General features: G+C 40.4%; 1 protein-coding gene across 1 annotated transcript in view; it reads left to right on the top strand.

Annotated features, from left to right (window-relative positions):
- The first annotated feature begins 368 nt into the window (after nt 1–368).
- The window catches only part of LOC124262757, a 49,156-nt gene continuing 30,327 nt past the window's right edge, over nt 369–19,197 (top strand). Inside the window, exons 1-2 of the mRNA XM_046697304.1 lie at nt 369–546; nt 17,484–18,185. Of these exons, the coding sequence (XP_046553260.1) occupies nt 483–546; nt 17,484–18,185 (766 nt within the window). The 5' untranslated portion in view covers nt 369–482. The remainder of the gene's footprint in view (nt 547–17,483; nt 18,186–19,197) is intronic.

Genomic DNA, 19,197 nt, shown 5'->3' with positions numbered 1-19,197 from the left:
GTAAATCTAGGCCCTGTTCCATAGTTTAAGTTTTCCATGTCTGGAACAAAAAAAAACCACTTTTGGTATGTGTAACATCTTATCGGCTCCCACGTACAAACGTTTTGGACCAGTTACACCGTAGCCTGGGTTCGATCCCCGATATGAGAGCAATGTGTGAAGCTCATTCGGGTGTCTCGAGATTTTACTAGAGATATTACTAAACGTGGAGTATTACTATACACTTCACCAGCTCACACACAAAAACAATCATATCGGCCAACAACAAGCCTCACCGAGCAGCTCAGCTCAAACAAACTGCCTTGACCCGAGCGAGCGATAGCGTTGGCAGATCTCCAACAGAACTCCGTCAACATTCACAACGAACCCCTCTTAAGGCGACGTCGGATCTTTAAATCGGTAGCGGTAAACAGTCAACAAAGATGAGGGGTGTTGATTGAGCTCTCGGTCGCGGCTGTCACATCCAAGGGACGCAGTAGGGGATGCTGACGCACACGGGGTCAGACATGGAGATGTTGCTGCTGCTGGTCGTCGTCGTTATTCCAGGTAAGACCGAAAAACTGTCACACGGGATGGGGGGATCGGTAAAAAGTGACCGGTAAATAGACTACAATTCTTTTATTCAACAGTTAATTTCTTTTAAGGGTAAGAAGACAAATAGTTTTAGTGACTTGAGAGGGTTTGGAGAGATGTGGTTTTGATAGTGCGTAATTCGTTACATGTTTGTTTCAAGGTATGTCCGAGGGCTATTATATTCGGCAGGGTGCAGTCGTGTATGTAGGTGCATTGATAACGACATTGCTATTGATGAAACTGATAAATTTAATGTACTGGTGATATACACCATGATAATAAATGAATGTACATCGCTAAAAGCGATATTTCCAGTCCATGCTAAGATATCTCATACAATAAACCCCACAGGTTTAGGTTATTATTATTTTTTATTTCTTGTCCTACGTGCATTTTTCATTACCTTTTTTCACTATTTTCAGTTTATTCTTTCATTGGCTGATTTCTCGCATGCTTAATATTTATAACATAAAGGCAAATAAAAAGCCTTACCACTACAGCGTGTACCCTAGGTGTACAAACTTTCAACTTAATGAACAATGGGTATCTACATTCTCAAAATTACACGTCACATCTAAAGCGTGTGTGATCAGCCGCTGCGAAAACACTATCAAAAACTCTCCGGCGCACAGATAAAGTCAGTTGTTTGTTGATGTCACATAAAATACGTTGCCACTCTTTTTGGAGGGCATGGGTCAGTTCTTGTCTGTGGGCTAGATGATCTGGTCGTTGTCGAACACGACGATCAATGGCATCCAAGAGGGGACATGTCAGAAGCGTAGCTACCATTATAAAAAACCCAGGGCTAACACGTGATTTAAAACATTAAAGTTGGGCAAGCCCTCAATACTATCTAAATATAAAGCTAAATTATAAACCTATCGGGCTTACAAGAAAAGAATTGGCTTGCTATGCGCCTGCATGTCTGGGGAGCGTGCACGGCAGCATGTTGACGTTGTTCGCTGCAAAGACTTTCTGACAAGCTTTCAAAGTTTCAGTAACGATTACCAGTAGCGTTCTTTTCTGGGCACAAATTCATCCCTAAACTAAACTACACTAAACTACACGACCTCTTGAATTCATTCAGAGGTACACACTCGTCACTCTTTCATCAGCTGTGAACAGACAGAACAGGTTTTCTTAAGTGAAGACGACCTTCTGCCAGTCACGTCGCTGCCGACAACCTACACCCGTGTCCATCTCAATCTCTGACGATGATGTTGAGCTGTCAGTATATTCCCTCTGCAATGTCTATAAGCCCTAATGTCTTGATGCCTGGGTAGCCTGGCTCTTGTCAGTCGTCTAACCATATGCTCCAAGACATTCGTTGCTGATGACGTCACTGTCAGAAATCGATTTCTGAGACGTAAAGTGACAGTCCTCATTGGGCGTAATTTCCCTGGGCCAGCCTGTTCTTCGATGCACCAGGTTGACTACAGCAACGCGGGAGCACACACATATTCTAGCAATATAGGCATGGGGGGATCCCAATAGGCCCTGTAAGTAGGTCACGGAACTTCGCGAGATCGGTGACAAACAACGTACACTTGGTCCGGTCTTGTAAAGTCATATTTGGCGGTCGCGCAATTTGGAACCAGAACTGGTTCTTGAATATACGTTTTTGCAAAAGAAATCTTGTACCGGAAGTAGGCTGGGCCCCGTCTCGCATATCGCAAGTTGGTTCGCACAAAGGAAACCGGGAACCGGCTTAGTGCCGGAAATAGCCCCTTGCGAGACTTGCAGACCTTATTGTATCATACCCAGGGCCCGCTCGCATTGTTCGGGTGCCGGTCGAGGTATTTCAGTGGTGATATATTATCAATGTGAGTGTCTCCCATGCCATTCGTATAATATATATACCCTGATTGCATGTGTAGTTTCGGCTGCCCATGCGGGAACTAGTCAAATGGGCCGAAGGACAAAAGGGCCGAGAAGTGCCAAGTCAAAAGGGCCGATGGAAAAAGTCAAAAGGGCCGAGATGAAAGTCAAATGGGCCGTGACAAAAAGTCAAAAGGGCCTTATTCCTAGTCATATGGGCCGAACAGAAAACAAGTTTAGAAAGGTTTAACATTATTTATTGACACATATAGCATTGAAACATAATATCATCATAACATTAATGGAGGTAAGAAGGTAAGAACTACATAGTTGGTTCTTTTTTCTTTTGACATGATTCTGTTGGCAGAAATAATTTTAGTTTGTGTTTTGTTATTAGCTGTTTGGACGAGAGAATCTAGTTGTTGTTGTGTTATTTTAGGGTCTAGTTGTGTAACCCCTTTTATTTGTTGAGTCCAGTTAGGTGTTACAACTTTAACTGGAAAATTGATTTTGTTTTGCTTTGTAGTTTGGTTCATAAGCTTTTTGTGTGAACTGGATGAGATGTCCATGTCATTTGAAGTGAGTTCATTAGTTAAGACACTGAGTCGAGATACCTTACAATAAAAATGTTAAGACTCCCATGTTTTAATTAGATTTGGATTAAAAACTTACAACAAAAACAAACATCCCATACGGATTAGTCATGACACTAAGTCAAGACGCTTCACAATGAAAACATTTGAGTCTCATGTTCAAATTCCATTTAAAATAACAATAACAACTAAACACTATTTACACTATTTTACAATTTACTTTAGTACATTTTTATTTTTCGGCCCTTTTTTCGGCCTCTTTAACTTTTCATTTCGGCCCATTTGACTTTTAGCCTCGGCCCTTTTGACTTTTTTTTCGGCCCTTTTGTCCCTCGGCCCTTTTGACTACAACCCGCCCATGCGGCATGTCTTTTTCACTTTTCGAATGTTGTAAACCCTGTTTTTGGCTGTATACCTGCTTTATCTCTCTACATTCACACACTCACTTACCCATCAATGTGTATTGAACAAACTATTTGGGTCATGAATATTTTAGGGGACATATTTATAATTGTGTGCTGAGACTTTACTACAAAAACATATCCCCAAAATATACATGATTTTCCTATTTCCACACTGTTTACTTCACGGCAAAAATAGCCTGTCTCCATATTTTAGAGTTTTCACAATCCACTTTTGGTTGATGTAAGCTCTTATCGACTCCCTCACACCCAGGGCCAGGATGTACCAGTATCAAAACAACAGAAAAAAGACGCAAAAACCGTGCCCATGACGTGTATCACTTTCTCTATAGAGCTTTGGACGATGTGTTTAGCATTCATTTATGACGTGTTTGTTGTTGCATGACGTATGCATGTTTCTATGACGTGTTTGTTGTTGCATGACGTATATATGTGTATGACGTGTTTATTGTTGTATGACGTATATATATGAGAATATACTAAACGATGTCCCGTGTGATACCATATTTATGAAACGAGTGAATGGTTTGTTATCTAACGAGCGAAAGCTCATAAATATGGTATTACATGGGACATAGTTTAGTATTTTTTTTATTACTCACCCAACATTAGCAAAATAATATCGAGCAAAGTACTTCTTTCCTAAGAATTCAACAAGTGTGGTGACTCTCAGCTTTCCGCGAGTCAAGCAGGGTCTAATACTATTGTGACAGAGGTATTAACGTTGTGACGTCATAACTGTAGACCACTTTGACGTCAGACGTACGGCATCACGCGATGTTATTACACAATGTGTATGTGTAAGTGGCGGATGAGTAAAAATGTTTCTATGACGTGGTTATTGTTAAACATGATATCTTCAACGGGTGAGTAAAAAATGTTTCTATGACGTGTTTATTGTTGTATGACGTATGTATATTTCTATGACGTGTTTAATGTATGACGTATGTATATATCTATGACGTGTTTATTGTTGTATGACGTATATATGTGTCTATGACGTGTTTATTGTCGCATGACGTATGTATGTTTCTATGACGTGTTTGTTGTTGCATGACGTATATACACTATGGGTATGACGTGTTTATTGATGTATGGCGTATGCATGTGTCTATGACGTGTTTATTGTTATATAACGTATATATGTTTCTATGACGTGTTTACTGTTGCATGACGTATGTATGTTTCTATGACGTGTTATTGTTGTATGACATATGTATGTTTCAATGACGTGTGTGTTGTTGTATGACGTAAATATGACTGACATGTTTAGGTTACTCTGACGCGTTTATCTCTATGACTTGTTTATAACATGTATATTACCTAGCTATTTCTCTGTGGCGTGTGTATGTATCTAGGACGTAGGTATATCTGTAACACGCATTTACGTCTCTAAGGTGTGTTTATCAAGACCCAAGGCCTTTACGTTTGGACCAGTACAAATCTATGTGCTCATTAAATCGGTGGGATTCCGGGTTGTCAGGGACCCCAAGTAACGTGGCTGACGGCCATTGCTTCTCATCAAACAAAGTACACCCCATAGTCATCATGGGTTAAGGGATGGTGGGGTAGCCTAGTGGTTAAAGTGTTCGTCGCACGCCGAAGTCCCAGGTTCGATTCGCCAAAAGGGAACAATGTTTGAAGCCCACGTCTGGTGTCCCACGTCATGATGTTGTGGGATATTGCTGAATACGGCGTAAAACTATTCTCACTCACTCATCCCGGGTAACTTACCACCTGTTTACAGTGACAACTTTGGCTGAAATGGTGCTGACTGCGGCGTCAAACAATACTCACTCGAACTGAGATTGTCAGCTGAATCTGAAAATAGAGCATGTACAGCCATTAAGAATATAATTAATGTTTGGTTATTTTTGAAAGTGGCGGATTGTTTGACAATGGAGAAGCTTGGACGAACAGTAAACAACGGTTATAACCAACTCGTTTATGACGAACTGAGGATATGATGAACTGGGTTCTTTCCTTGCCACTTGCTGTATGGTTCAGTCGAAATGCGTATAACGAACAACGGATATCACGAACTGAAATTTGTGGAACTTTAAGTTCGTGATAACCATAGTTCATGTGTATGAATCGATCAGAGAAACGAATGGCTCGTTTCTGGTGTCCCCCGCCGTGATATTACTGGAATATTGCTAAACGCGGCGTAAAACTATATTCACTGACAGCCAGTCAGAGAAACGTATGCCAATGATACACACTTTGACTTGAGGCTGTAGATGTATCAACATGAATCATCATGTTTCAAAGAACCTTTCATACCAAAATGTGAAATGCGGTAATGTGCCTTTAACAAAGATCAGTTTAACTTAAGTGAGTGAGTGAGTTTAGTTTTTACGCCGCACTCAGCAATATTCCAGCTGTAAATAATCGAGTCTGGACCAGACAATCCAGGGATCAACATCATGAACATCGATCTACGCAGTTGATATACGATGACATGTGGCAACCCAGTCAGCGAGCCTGACCACCCGATCCCGTTAGTAAAGATCAATTCTAACCCGGATCTTCGTGGGTTGAGTTTAACTTAAACTGAGATTAGCGGTTACAATGTGGGTATGGTTACATGCATGTTCTTTCACACGAGTTAAACTATGAGAGTAAAGACTTTGCCAATCACTGTGTTAACGGTAGCACCTTCAGCAAAACATTTACTCAAACTGGCTTGACGTCAAGGATCGGACGTTGTGTGTGACGCATTCCCAATAATCCTTGCTCTGCGGTAGTTTACATATTTTCCCTGTTTTTTCTGTGACGTCAACAGTTTTTTTTCTATAAAAAATAGTCGGTGAGGTGAGGTTGACCCAAGGATGGATTTTCAACATGGCTGTCCGTTTGTATAATATCTGGCTATCCTGGTGATTTGACTTTTACATTACAGAAGCCAAGTTATTTTGTTTGCATCGTGTTTTACGCCGCAGTCAGCAATATTCCAGCTATATGGCGGCGGTCTGTAAATAATCGAGTCTGGATCAGACAATCCAGTGATCAACATCATGAGCATCGATCTACGCAACTGGGATCCAATGACATGCGTCAGCCAAGTCATTCCCGTTAGTCACCTCTTACAACAAGCATGGGTTACTGAAGATCTATTAACGGGTAGAAGCCAAGTTAAATGTCTTCTGTACAAGTTATTTAATTTCATCACAGTGTCTACGATATTGCTGGATGTTGTGTTGAGAACATATCTTACCTGGCCACGTACTTATGTACTATCTCTCAGACATCCTAGGTTAATGTGTATGCACCCGACGATCTGGGCGACCCTGCTATCAACAGTGAATATCTATGGTGGACAGGAGAGGACATAGCGTCATCTCCCCATTTCCATGGTGTGTGTGTGTGTGTGTGTGTGTGTGTTGTGTGTTTTGTTTGTTGTTTAACGCCGCATTCGACAACATTCCTGATACCTGAGGTCGGCCTGTAAACGGTCGAATGGCCAGAAAGACCAATGATTGAAATTATGAGCAACGGTCTCCAACACCATTAACGCCAACCCTGATCACCTGATCAATTGTTAAGATCTTAAGACCATCAGGGGCATTTATTTTATCACTGTCTCTCCACTGAGTGTAAGACGGACAGTGAGTGAGTTAGTTTTTACGCCGCTTTTAGCAATATTCCAGCAATATCACGGCTTCACACATTGTACCCATGTGGGAAATCGAACCCGGGTCTTCAGCCTGACGAGCGAACACATTAACCACTAGACTACCCCACCGCCCCGTTAGACGGAAATAGAACCACACCACGATGCCATATCGCTTTGCATAAGATCTCAAAGCGCGAGGACCCGGTTTAGAATTGATCTTCAGCAACCCATGCTTGTCGAAAGAAAGGGATCGGGTGATCAGGCTCGCTGGCGTGGTTGAAAATGTCATCATATCCTAATTGCGTAAATGGATGCTCAGGGAATGTCTGGTCCAGATTCGATTGTTTACAGACCGCCGGCGTTAAACAACAAACGATCAAAATCGGCACGATCGCATTTATAATGGAATATCGCAATATCGCTTTATAACATAACGCTTTTTAGTTTTGTTTTGTAACATTGTAACCGCAGTATGATCATGTGAACCTCAGCCATTTTCGAGAAAACCACCCTATAATAAATATTGTGAGATACAACACTGATTTTTGTCCTTGAGTAACCTGCCGAAATGGATATATTCGTCACTGGCACATCCACGAAGAAAATGTCATTTTTAGGTCACGAAAAAGTCAAACACCTTAAATTTATTGTTTGTTGTTGTTGTTAAAATAATAATGGAACGTAAATTTACACATGCGTTCATATTTATTAAGATCACAAAGCTGAGACAAAAAATGTTTGGTGGTAAAAATATGGCCCTTCTCGGCTACCGTAGTTAGGTAAGTTTCTTGCTGTCGTGACCTGAGTCTTCTCAAGAACGAGATTGTTACTCTGCTTTCGTGACTCATTCTGTACTTACTTGCTGATCTACCCATCTATATGAAAAAAAAAATGACAGAGCTTTCTCATAAATTCCAATAATGAATTAGTGAATTAGGTTGTGTGCGAATGCATAGTTTTTAATGCAAACAGGTTGAACTGATGGTCAGGTTAGTTATGTCTTGGTTACGAGATCGGGTCACACTTCTGAGTTGCGTGGCTGGTTGGTTTGTTGTTTAAAGCCACACTCTTGCAGCTACATGGCGGTGGTATGGAAACAAGCATGGGTTACTGAAGACCAGTTCTAACCTGCATCTTCACGGGTCACACTTCTGAGATAGTCACAAGTGAGTGATGTTGTTTGCCGTCCCAGTATGACCCAAGTATAGCCCGCAACGCGAGTGTAGTTAATCAGGGTTAAAGATCGGGATCGACCTAACACTAAGATCGATGGGGCGGCGGGGTAGCCTAATGGTTAAAGCGTTCGCTCGTCACGCCTAGGACCCGGGTTCGATTCTCCACATGGGTACAGTGTGTGAAGCCCATTTCTGATGTCCCCCGCCGTGATATTGCTGGAATATTGCTAAAAGCGGCGTAAAACTAAACTCACTCACTCACTAAGATCGCTTTGCGGAACGTAACTCAGTGGGTGAGTGAGTTTGGTTTTAAGCAATGTTTAGCAATATTCCAGCAATATCACGGCGGGGACACCAGAAATAGGCCTCACATATTGTACCCATGTGAGGAATCGAACCCGGGTCTTCAGCGTGACGAGCCAACGCTTTAACCACTAGGCTACCCCACCGCAATGGAACGTGGCTCTGAGCTCTGTTTTCGACCCTCGCAGAATTAAAATCGCGTTGTATGATGGAACCTTATGCTATATGCCAGTTACGTGTAAATGCTGCAGATCACGCAAACAAGTGGCCGATGGCATGAGCACACATCCACACAAATATTGACACACGGTGACCATTATATTTGTCCCACATTGATGCCTCCTGAATTTTTGTCGGATTTTAAAGACGATTCTGTTTTTGACATTTAGATGTAATTCAGCTTCATGAGCACAGACCGGAGATTAATAGTATGAGCCATGTCAAACATCGATAAGCATATTTTCCTTATAACCAATCTACCCAGGAACTGGTTAACAATGTTTGGTTACCCGCGACCAACAGTAGACTGGATGACACATGTCATCGGTTCCCAATTGCGCAGATCGATGCTCATGCTGTTGATCACTGGATGGTCTGGTCCAGACTCGATTATTTACAGACCGCCGCCAAATAGCTGGAATATTGCTGAGTGCGGCGTAAAACTAAACTCACTCAGAAGGAAGCTGACAGAAAAATATACCACAATGAATTGATTCTTTTATACCACAATGAATTGAAAATTTATATTCACGAAGTACCTGGTCCAGGCTTGCGTTAGCTTTGTTTTGGATGAATATAGCGTTGACATTGTGCATACTGCTCAATAAACAGACCCAAAATAACGGCTAAGCTTCCTACACATTAAACGTTAAGAAAAGTCTTAAAAATATACCCATTTATAGATAGAACAATCGGCAACGCTCTCTCTCGCGTGTCATGTACAAACAGAGTAATGGCTTTGTTTTCGAAGATGTAAATAGCTGTTGGGAGTAGGGATAAAACCTATCACTAAACAACATTTATGTCAACGTATTTGAAAAAGGTTTGCTTGGGCTTCCGGATTGGCTCTACAGGGCAATATACTACCACCATTGTGTTTACTGTTATCTTAATGGTTTTATTTATGTATACCACGAACCAAATATATATTACAAGTTCGTGCCACCATCTCGCTGCTAGGAAGCTAAACAAATATTTCAACATTTCTTAACATTTATTCTTAAGAGAGAGCTTAAGACCACATGTGAAAGGATTTCGTGCCACCGGTTCGCAGCCAATATAAAACATTCACAATTTCGTAAAAAAAAATTTTTAAGAGTGGAACTTAAATTTGAATTATATTTCAACCCAACTGATTAATTCTTTACTAGGTAGATAGATAGTTTGTGATACAAGCATTTTTTTAAACACAGAATGAAAAAGAATATACTTAAATACGTGATTTCCCTTCCTTAAAAAAAGGATCCCTGACTGAATTTCGGTTTTGGCATCGGGTTGCAATCAAAGGGTCATCACGTCTTCGTTATTAGCAAGTGTTGGGTAATCATTTTGTTGTGTGGTTCAACAAGAGCCTTTGTTTATGAAGTGGGAGCCGAGGGGTTGGGCGGTGTGGATGGATTAAACAGACCAACGAGATTGCTAACACTGCTCATATTACGGGAATAAACACACAAATATTGTTTTCATGTTGATAATAGAATTAAAATAGCTTACAAGAAGTTCCGCATTGTATGTGATTCGCCTTATTTATATATTTATATTTATTAAAAAATGTTGATTTGTGGTAGAATTAATTTTATCGTGCGTTGAATTATTTTGACACTTAAAACACATGGCTGTTTTTTGGTACTGAGTTTCAGTCACGTCGGTAGATGGTTGTTTTAGTGAGGTGAATGGTAATTACGTAAATAACTGAGCCCCCGTTTATCCAACATTGGGGTTCACGCCATTTTAGACATAAAGATACTATAACTATGGAATAGTGTTGCTTTCTGGACATAAAGGTGTTGGTAGGACTACCTGTCCGAAGTGAGGCGGTGGGGTAGTGTAGTGGTTAAAGCGTTCGCTCGTCACGCTGAAGACCCTGGCTCGATTCTCCACATGGGTACAATGTGTGAAGCCCATTTCTGGTGTCCACCGCCGTGATGTTGCTGGAATATTGCTACAAGCGGCGTAAAAACATGCTCACTGACTGTCGAAGTGGGGCTTTGAGGTTGTATGTGGTCTGGATAAACGAGGTTCACAGTAGATCGGTGACATTTAAACGCGACGTCAGTGACATTATGTCGGTGACATTATACCAATATACCTGTGACAGTGTACCAGTGGCTACACAGCAGTGACGGGGCGGCCGATAGCCTAGTGGGTAAAGCGTTCGTTCGTCACGCTGAAGAACCGGGTTCGATTCCCCATATGGGTACAATGTGTGAAGCCCATTTCTGGTGTCTCCTGCCGTGATATTGCTGGAATATTGCTAAAAGCGGTGTAAAATCTAAACTCACTCACTCACACAGAGACAGTATATCAAAGACAGAGTAACAGAGACAGTATATCAGTTTGCGCTTGTTAGGGGCACAGTTTTACAATGTGTAACGTTTCCCACCGTTATACAGATGGACACCATGGTAAAACCATACTCTTTTACTCACTCACCCAGTTTGATGGAAATTTACATTTAATATATTTTATCAGCGGTGCCTGGAATGCGAGCAGTTGAAAGAGTTACACTTCAAATGGGATTACCGATAACGGTGGGTTTTGTAATGCCGTTGAAACGATGAGTGTTATCTACTTCACAACTCAGAGATTCAAGTGACAAATGAATAGCACATTTGGGTGCTACCTTGTTGATTGATGACATCTGAGGTGACCTTCGTGTACCTTGAACAGTTGAACAGTAGGCCTACCTTGAACGGTTCACGTACAATGTGTTAAGCCCATTTCTGGTGTCCCCAGCCGTGATATTGCTGGAATATTGCTAAAATCGGCGTAAACGTGTATGCCGTTCATGTTCTTGGTGGTCAAATTAACAGGACACACTTGCTTAATTACACTCCGGATATCTCGAACGTTCGTTATATCCGAAGTTCGTTCACTCGTAATAACGTTCATCACCATGTCAACGGGTCTACAGACTTATTTTTGTTGTAACCTAATAATCGTTATTACCAACTATTCGATAAGATTCGTGTATTTGTTTAATGCGAAATTCTTTTTAACAATAATATTAATGATAACAAAGAAAGTAGAAATTGGTTTTGTTAAGTCAAATTGTAGTACTTCCATCTTTCATTTTCCCCATATGAACGTGTTACAAGAAAATATTCACTAACGCAATGCAGAAAATAAGAAAAAACCATAATCCTAAAATGACTAATCGAATTTATAGATTGCAGGTGTTTTATGTACGTGTGTTCTGTTGGGGAATCAAATGTTTGTTTCTGAAGTTTGTTCTGACATTTATCAATGCACAGCGTCGGATCTGATTTTTTCTAAGACATATTCTTTGTCGTTATATTTCACGTGTTGTATTATTTTAACCTTGCCCCTTGAAATAACTGAAATCCCTTAAAAAAAGAAAGAAAAAAGTCAGTTTGAAGACATGCTTGATTCACCTCAAATACAACAACAATGCAGAAATAAATTGACCCAGTGACGCATTTTTTTGTAAGACATATTTTTTACTTTAGGTATTTTATCATTTTAACCTTGCCCCTCGAAATAGTTGAAAATCCCGCAAAGAAAAATAAGTCAGTCAGTTTGAAAACATGCTTGATTCATCTCTAATGCAACAAAAATACACAAATAAACTGACTCAGTAACGTTAAATAGCCACCCTGACTTCTCAAGGGTGAGAAATATGGCATGGTTATCCAATAATGCGAAGAAATATTGTCCTTGAGACTAAAAAAGTGTCCTCCCAAAAGCACGTCACACGGACGTATCAAACCTCACGGTATGGTCAACACAATAACCATAATTAAACCACAGTTAAGAAGAAGCCACGAGTTTGTTAAAGGCTATGTATCATATTTGAATCATTACTGCTAACGCGAAGGCCTCTAATCGTTTGCGTGAGATGCCCACTTATTTTGATTAGATGATAAGTGCAAATTTGGAAAACAAAAAAACGTACGCTAAAATACAAACATGTTAACCCCCATCTCCCAAGCCGGATCTTCCCTAGATGTTCCGACAAACAACGAACGTGATTTAAAAACGTTAGGATCAATACTTAAATATTTGTTGGGCCTAGCGTGGCACCTTGAATCAGCCCACTGTTGACGCACGTTAAACAGACGCAACTCACAGCAAAAACCAGTCATCCTAAACATAGCTTAGTGGGTGAATTTGTGGTTAGAAGAATACTGGATGCCAATTCCCTGAGCTTAGTAATACCTCCTTTGAGAGGGTTTGTATGTGCGAAAACGCCTTTTGTTGGAGCGAGACCTGAACGTTTTGACCTCTTGGTCAATCGGGTCATTCTGTTGAGAAGAGTGTGGTGCTGGTTATGACAGAAATGGTTCGTTGACACTGTCCTAAAAGTTAGAGCGCAAATATGTCTCCAACACGTTAATAAAACAGAAGGTAAACTTTAAAACTATTTATTGTTAAATACTTAGTGCGTTATTTCTCAGAATGGCATATCATTAGACAACTACTAAAGCTGAGAGAATTTTTACGTATACCCCTGCAAACAAAAAGCCTTGTAATTCGCGTAAATTGAGAGATATCAAATTACGAAGCCTTATAAACTACTGCCATATCTAAGATATTCGACATGAACATAACTCAAAGCAATATACAAAATATTAAAATGTTATGGGCACAACATATCTGAAAACGGTAAAACCCTTGCTTGTACGATTCCTCGTTGCCTGGACTTGCTTGGTGCAAAGTCCTGTACGCATCCAAAGAGATATTGAAATGTTCCCCACGTGTGTACAACGCTGAAACACAAGCAAACAAACTAACAAACGTCTCTTAAGAAATGTAGAATTCGCAGGAGACTAACCCCGAACCAACAAACACTGCAATGTTCTGGTAAAAAAACCTGGTATGATACCGGTTTCAAGATACATCATTTTCTCAAAACCATTGATTGTTTCAGTTTAAACCACCTGAAAACATGCTTTAAAATATACTTTAAAATACAGTGATTTATTCGATGTGGATATTATAGTTGTGTTTTGATCATGAAGTTTGCAGGACTTCTACTGTTTTCAGCCCAGTAAGGTTTTGAGAATATATATATTTTTTAGGCTGTGAGATTTTAGTGTGTTTGGACGGCGGCAAGCTCAGTAACATGATGAAGTTTGCCATGTTTTAGTCCGGATTGTTTGGGAAGTGTGTACTCTCCTTTTCCCGGCAGGTTACTACAGCGCATTATGTGTATAACTGAGGGCTATTTGATCCATCACGTGGTATTTACACAGAAATCAGTAACAATATTTAACTTTCTAGAATCCTGTATTGAACAGAATGGCCTTGGATATTCCTGTGTGTCGATGTCTGCGTGACCCTGTCTCGTTATCAACTTGGACCCAGTTCCACAAAGCGATCTTAGCGCTAACTCATGGAGTGAGTGAGTGAGTTTAGTTTTACGCCGCACTCAGCGATATTCAAGCTATGTGGCGGCGGTTTTTAATCCAGTCGGGACCTGACAATCCAGTGAGCAATATCATGAGCATCAATCTACGCAACTAGGATACGATGACATGTGTCAACCAAGCCAGCGAGCTGTGACCATCCCATCCCGTTAGTCGCCTCTAAACCAAACCTGGGCGGGGATATTGCTGGAATGCTGTTAAAAGCGGGCTAAAACTAAACTCAATCACAAGATGATACTTCCTATTTGTCGTGGAGGTGGTGGTGGAATCGGGTTTAACGTCGTGCTTGAGAATATTTCGCTCATATGACGACGTGCATGCGTGTTATGTGTATGCGCGGCTAAAACTGTACTCAATCACAAGATGATACTTCCTTGTACCCATTCGTGCCGAGGTGGTGGTGGAATCGGGTTTAACGTCTTTTGGTGACGCGGTCGGGGATCGAACCCGCGACCTTCCTCACTCCGGGCGGACGCTCTAAACACTACACCACGGAGGCGGTCCAATATTTGTCGTGGAAATCATACAGGGCTAAAGACAAGCCCTTCCTACTTCTCAGCAGTTGGATATTTATTTGTTTTTTTAAAATATGGCATACTAAGTAAGCGGGCATTATTGTCTCACGTTAACCCAGATTATACAATATAAAAACGTTTGTATGAATGACCGAGTTATGACTTAATCGAATTTGAAAACACAATGTGTTCTCTTAATGCTTTCGAAACAAACAGTATTTTTGTGTTTGAAAATTGAGAAATTGTTTCAAGGCGAGAAGACAAATATTATTAACTTGAATGTGTAAAAAATGTAAATTTAAATATATTGTACAAGTTATAATACTGGTGTGTGGGGGGCTTGCTCAGTACAGATAAATATATTAATGTTTAAAAAATATATAATTCCGAGCATATCAGGTTAGTTGGCTGATTGGCTGGTTGGTTGATTGGAAGGTTGATTTGCAGTTTAACAACGCACTAAGCAATATTTCCAGCTATATGGCGGCGGTCTGAAATAATCGAGTATGGACCAGACAATCCAGTGATCAACAGCATGAGCACCAATCTACGCGATGGGGATACGATGACATGTGTCAACCCAATCAGCGAGCTTGACGACCCGATCCGTTAGTCATGGGTTACTGAAAATCAAGGATCTTCACGGGTGCCAGCAAGCCAATAATTGACAATCCCGATCACAATTAAAAACTGAAGGGGTGACAACCATTATTGGCATGCCTGTCTTTGTGTCACTGCTTCGGCCACAAATCAGTAATCGTACGTTCTTTCAATTCAACACGTACCAGGTTTTGACCAACCACATTATCTAAACAGCACGTGCACAGCAGCGTTGCACCCAAAATGTCAAGAGTCCCTTAGGTTTTGGGGAAAGGACTGGTCCCTATACGAGTACCAGCGTAGATCCGGGTCTTCAGTAACCCATGCTTGTCGTAAGAGGCGATCAGGTGGTCACACTCACTGACTTGGTTGACATCTCATCGTATCTCAATTGCGTAGATCGATGCTCATGATATTGATCACTGGATTCTCTGGTCCAGACTCGATTATTTGCAGGTCGCCGCCATATAGCTGTTTTATTGCTGAGTGAGACGTTTAACAAGAAACACACCAAACTCTATACGAATCGTAGTAGGGGTATTGGTCAGACTGGGTGCCTTGGTTCCCTGCGTGTCTTTGAGCCCCGCCGGCGTGTGCCGTTGTTCATAACATCAGCCATTGGTTTATATAGACCAGACTCGACTACTTACAAGCTGTACTATGTGTGTGATTGCCGCACAAGAGGCCGCGTATTGCGAAGCACACATGTTATACATGCATATGGTTAAGCAATTCTTGTTCTTCGTGCCAAGAATAATCTTTTGAAGCTGGAATATGTTGCGAAAAATACATGTACCATAGAAATTGAACGTGTTTGCAATGTTCAGCAAAACTTTGACCTGTACCTGATACTTATCAGGACTGACCTGATAATGACATAACTTCCTTGTTCGAATGTAAAGGTCAAGGTACGCGTGATATCGCGGCAAAATATTTGTCCACAAATAAGTACACGATACTGTATCAGATACCGTATGAAATAGCTGCAGTGTTCAGTGGCTGTGTTTATTGAGCTTGATTATCTGAATTATCTTGATTATCTGAATTATCTTGATTATCTGATTTATCTGAATTATCTGAATTATCTTGATTTATCTGTAATTATCTTAATTATCTTGATCATCTCAATTATCTGAATTATCTTAATTATCTTGATTATCTTGATTATCTGATTTGTATCTTATCTTGATCATCTGATTATCTTGATCATCTGAATTATCTTGATTATTTGATTTATCTGATCATCTCAATTATCTGATCTGATTATCTCAATTATCTTGAATTATCTTGATTATCATCTGAATTATCTTGATTATCTGATTTATCTTAATTATCTTGATTATCTATCTTAATTATCTTGAATTATCTGATTTATCTTCTTGATTATCTCAATTATCTGAATTATCTTGATTATCTGAATTATCTTAATTATCTTGGTTATCTTGATTATCTTGATCATCTGAATTATCTTGATCATCTCAATTATCTGAATTATCTTGATTATCTTAATTATCTTGGTTAACTTAATTATTTTTATTATCTTGGTTATTTGAATTATCTTTGTTATTTGAATTATCCTGGTTTTCTGAATTTTATTGATTATCAGTGAACATCAAAACATACAGAAACAAGCTAACCGTCTGCTATTTACCTTTGGTTTCTTTACAACAACAATTGTCTTTCCTGCTCTGGTAAATGTACCGTAGGAAACACGTGAGGGAACGCATGAGAGCACTAGTGGTTCTTTATTCTTTTCCGGGTTCCTTCGCGCTTTGTATTGCACTGTGGGTAAAATCTGGCAGCAGATTAAGGAACACTGCGATCAAGTGGTGTCCCCTTATTTGTTTCCTTCAGTATATTTGCATCTCTCTGTGTCGCTACGCTATTCAAAATACTGTTACTACATCGTGTTATTGCATTGTTTTATTGTGTACGGTTAGTGCATTGTGTTTTTGCATAGTTTTATTAAGTGGCGTGTACAGTTATCTATTCAGAGCCAAGACAGTTATCGCTGTTCTTTAAGGGCTTATTCCTTAGAATAGTGAGTGAGTGAATATTCCAGCAATATCACGGCGGGTAGGTTTCACCAAAGTGTTACATTTATATCACTCCAGGCTGAGTGAGTGAGTGAGTGAGTGAGTGAGTGAGTAAAAACGTAATTGTCTTCCATAATGATTGACTACCCCACCGCCCCTATTTATTTTTAGTAAAGTGTGGTGTGAAATAGGGTCTTTAATGAAACATTTTTTATAATTTCAGCATTGGTCACGTGTCAAACATGGAACCAGGCCACTCTCAACAGTTTCAGCCAGCATCTGATTATCAGCTGGAAGGTCAAGGACAACACCCAGAATGAACTCTCGACACAAGTCGAGGTGACCTTGACCAACGACGGGTCAAAACCGCTGACCAAAGAAGGCCAATGGGGATTATACTTCGACTGCATCTACATGATAGAACCAGAACACCTGCCACACCCAAATGGGTATGTTCTACCCGGTCAAGGAATCGTTGTCACCCATCTCACAGGTACCCATTTCAAGATGGAGCCAACGGAGGACTTCCTAGATCTACCCCATATGAAAAGTAGAAAGATCAAGTTCAAAATGCAGTACTGGTCAGTGGCCAAAACGGACATCATGCCTAACTGGTACATCATAGCGCCTCTTCTCGAACCAAAGGTGCTTCAGAGCACGGCTGGGAATTCGCTGGACTTTGTTGAAAGTTACGTAAACGTGGAACAGTTTAAGCGGTATGACTACGACGTGTATTCTCCTTACATCGCTCAAGTGAGGTACGCGAGGAACAGAGTTGAGGATATTTTTGAGGATGATGAAATCCGAATAGTGCCACGCCCCCATCTGATGAAGGTCGACAGAGAGGTCAACATGACGTTCGACACATCCACATGGAAGATACTCGCACCGGATACACTCCACGAAGAGGCTGCATACTTGAGAGGTACACCATGCTTCTTTTACATTTTATGATTTAGTGACCGGGGTATAGTTTCCTTGTAAGTCATTGCACTGGAAGTAGCATTTGAACCTTTTAAATATATTTTTTTTTAAAAATCATTTTTTAGTCCCAACATACCCAGCAAATATAACTTAATTTTAATTAATGAAACCTAAAATAAACTAGTTCTCAAAAGAAAGTATACAGTGTGTATACTTGAAAAAAATGAAAAGTATAGAATCTTATATTGCCAGTATTTCTAGTATCACTCAAACTCATATCGACCCGTGAATATCCGGTTTAGAATTGATCTTCAGCAACCCAGCTTGTCAGGCTGGTTGACTTGATTCACACGTCACCATATCATAAATGCGTAGATCATTGATCATGATGTCAGTCACTGAATTGTCTGGTCGAGACTTGAATATTTACAGACAGCCGTCATAATGCTGGAGTAGTGCTGATTGCAGCGTTAAACAACAAACAAATACTGATCAAACTGAAATACTGCACAAAGCAGCATCAAACCCAACTAACTCACTCACTATATAGCCCTGACGTTAAAACGTTCACTTGATACGCCGAAATTGCGAAATTCGTACCAACATTGGTATGTTTAAGCCCAAATCAGTTGTGTTCATAAAGATGTTAAGGGTTTCTGACAGGTAAATGGAAAGTGTGACTAACTTGGTCATCATCAGTATACCGGGTTTTATCCAAATGCCGCAGAACAGGGGCAGAATAACCTTGACCTTCTCTTTTCATGACAAATGTTTTGTACGCAAAGGATTCAAGATGACCGTTCAAGATAATGCTATAGATGTCCAGGTTGGATGGTCCAGAGCTTCCTGGTTGAGTGAAAATGATACCACAATCTCCAATGTAATACCCTGCAATTTCAGCTACAGTGCACTCTGTCTAATTCGGACCAGCTTTGGACCGACTAAAACGTTCGATTTATACAGTAGTCCGAAGTACACAGATTTTAATGGAGTTATCTCCCTTTGACGAACAT

Source organism: Haliotis rubra, unplaced genomic scaffold (genome assembly GCF_003918875.1).
Source record: "Haliotis rubra isolate DU_JTF1 unplaced genomic scaffold, ASM391887v1 Scf852, whole genome shotgun sequence".
NCBI classification, from domain to species: domain Eukaryota; kingdom Metazoa; phylum Mollusca; class Gastropoda; order Lepetellida; family Haliotidae; genus Haliotis; species Haliotis rubra.
Note: the sequence above shows the minus strand (reverse complement) of the source record. Positions and strands in the feature narration are given on the sequence as shown.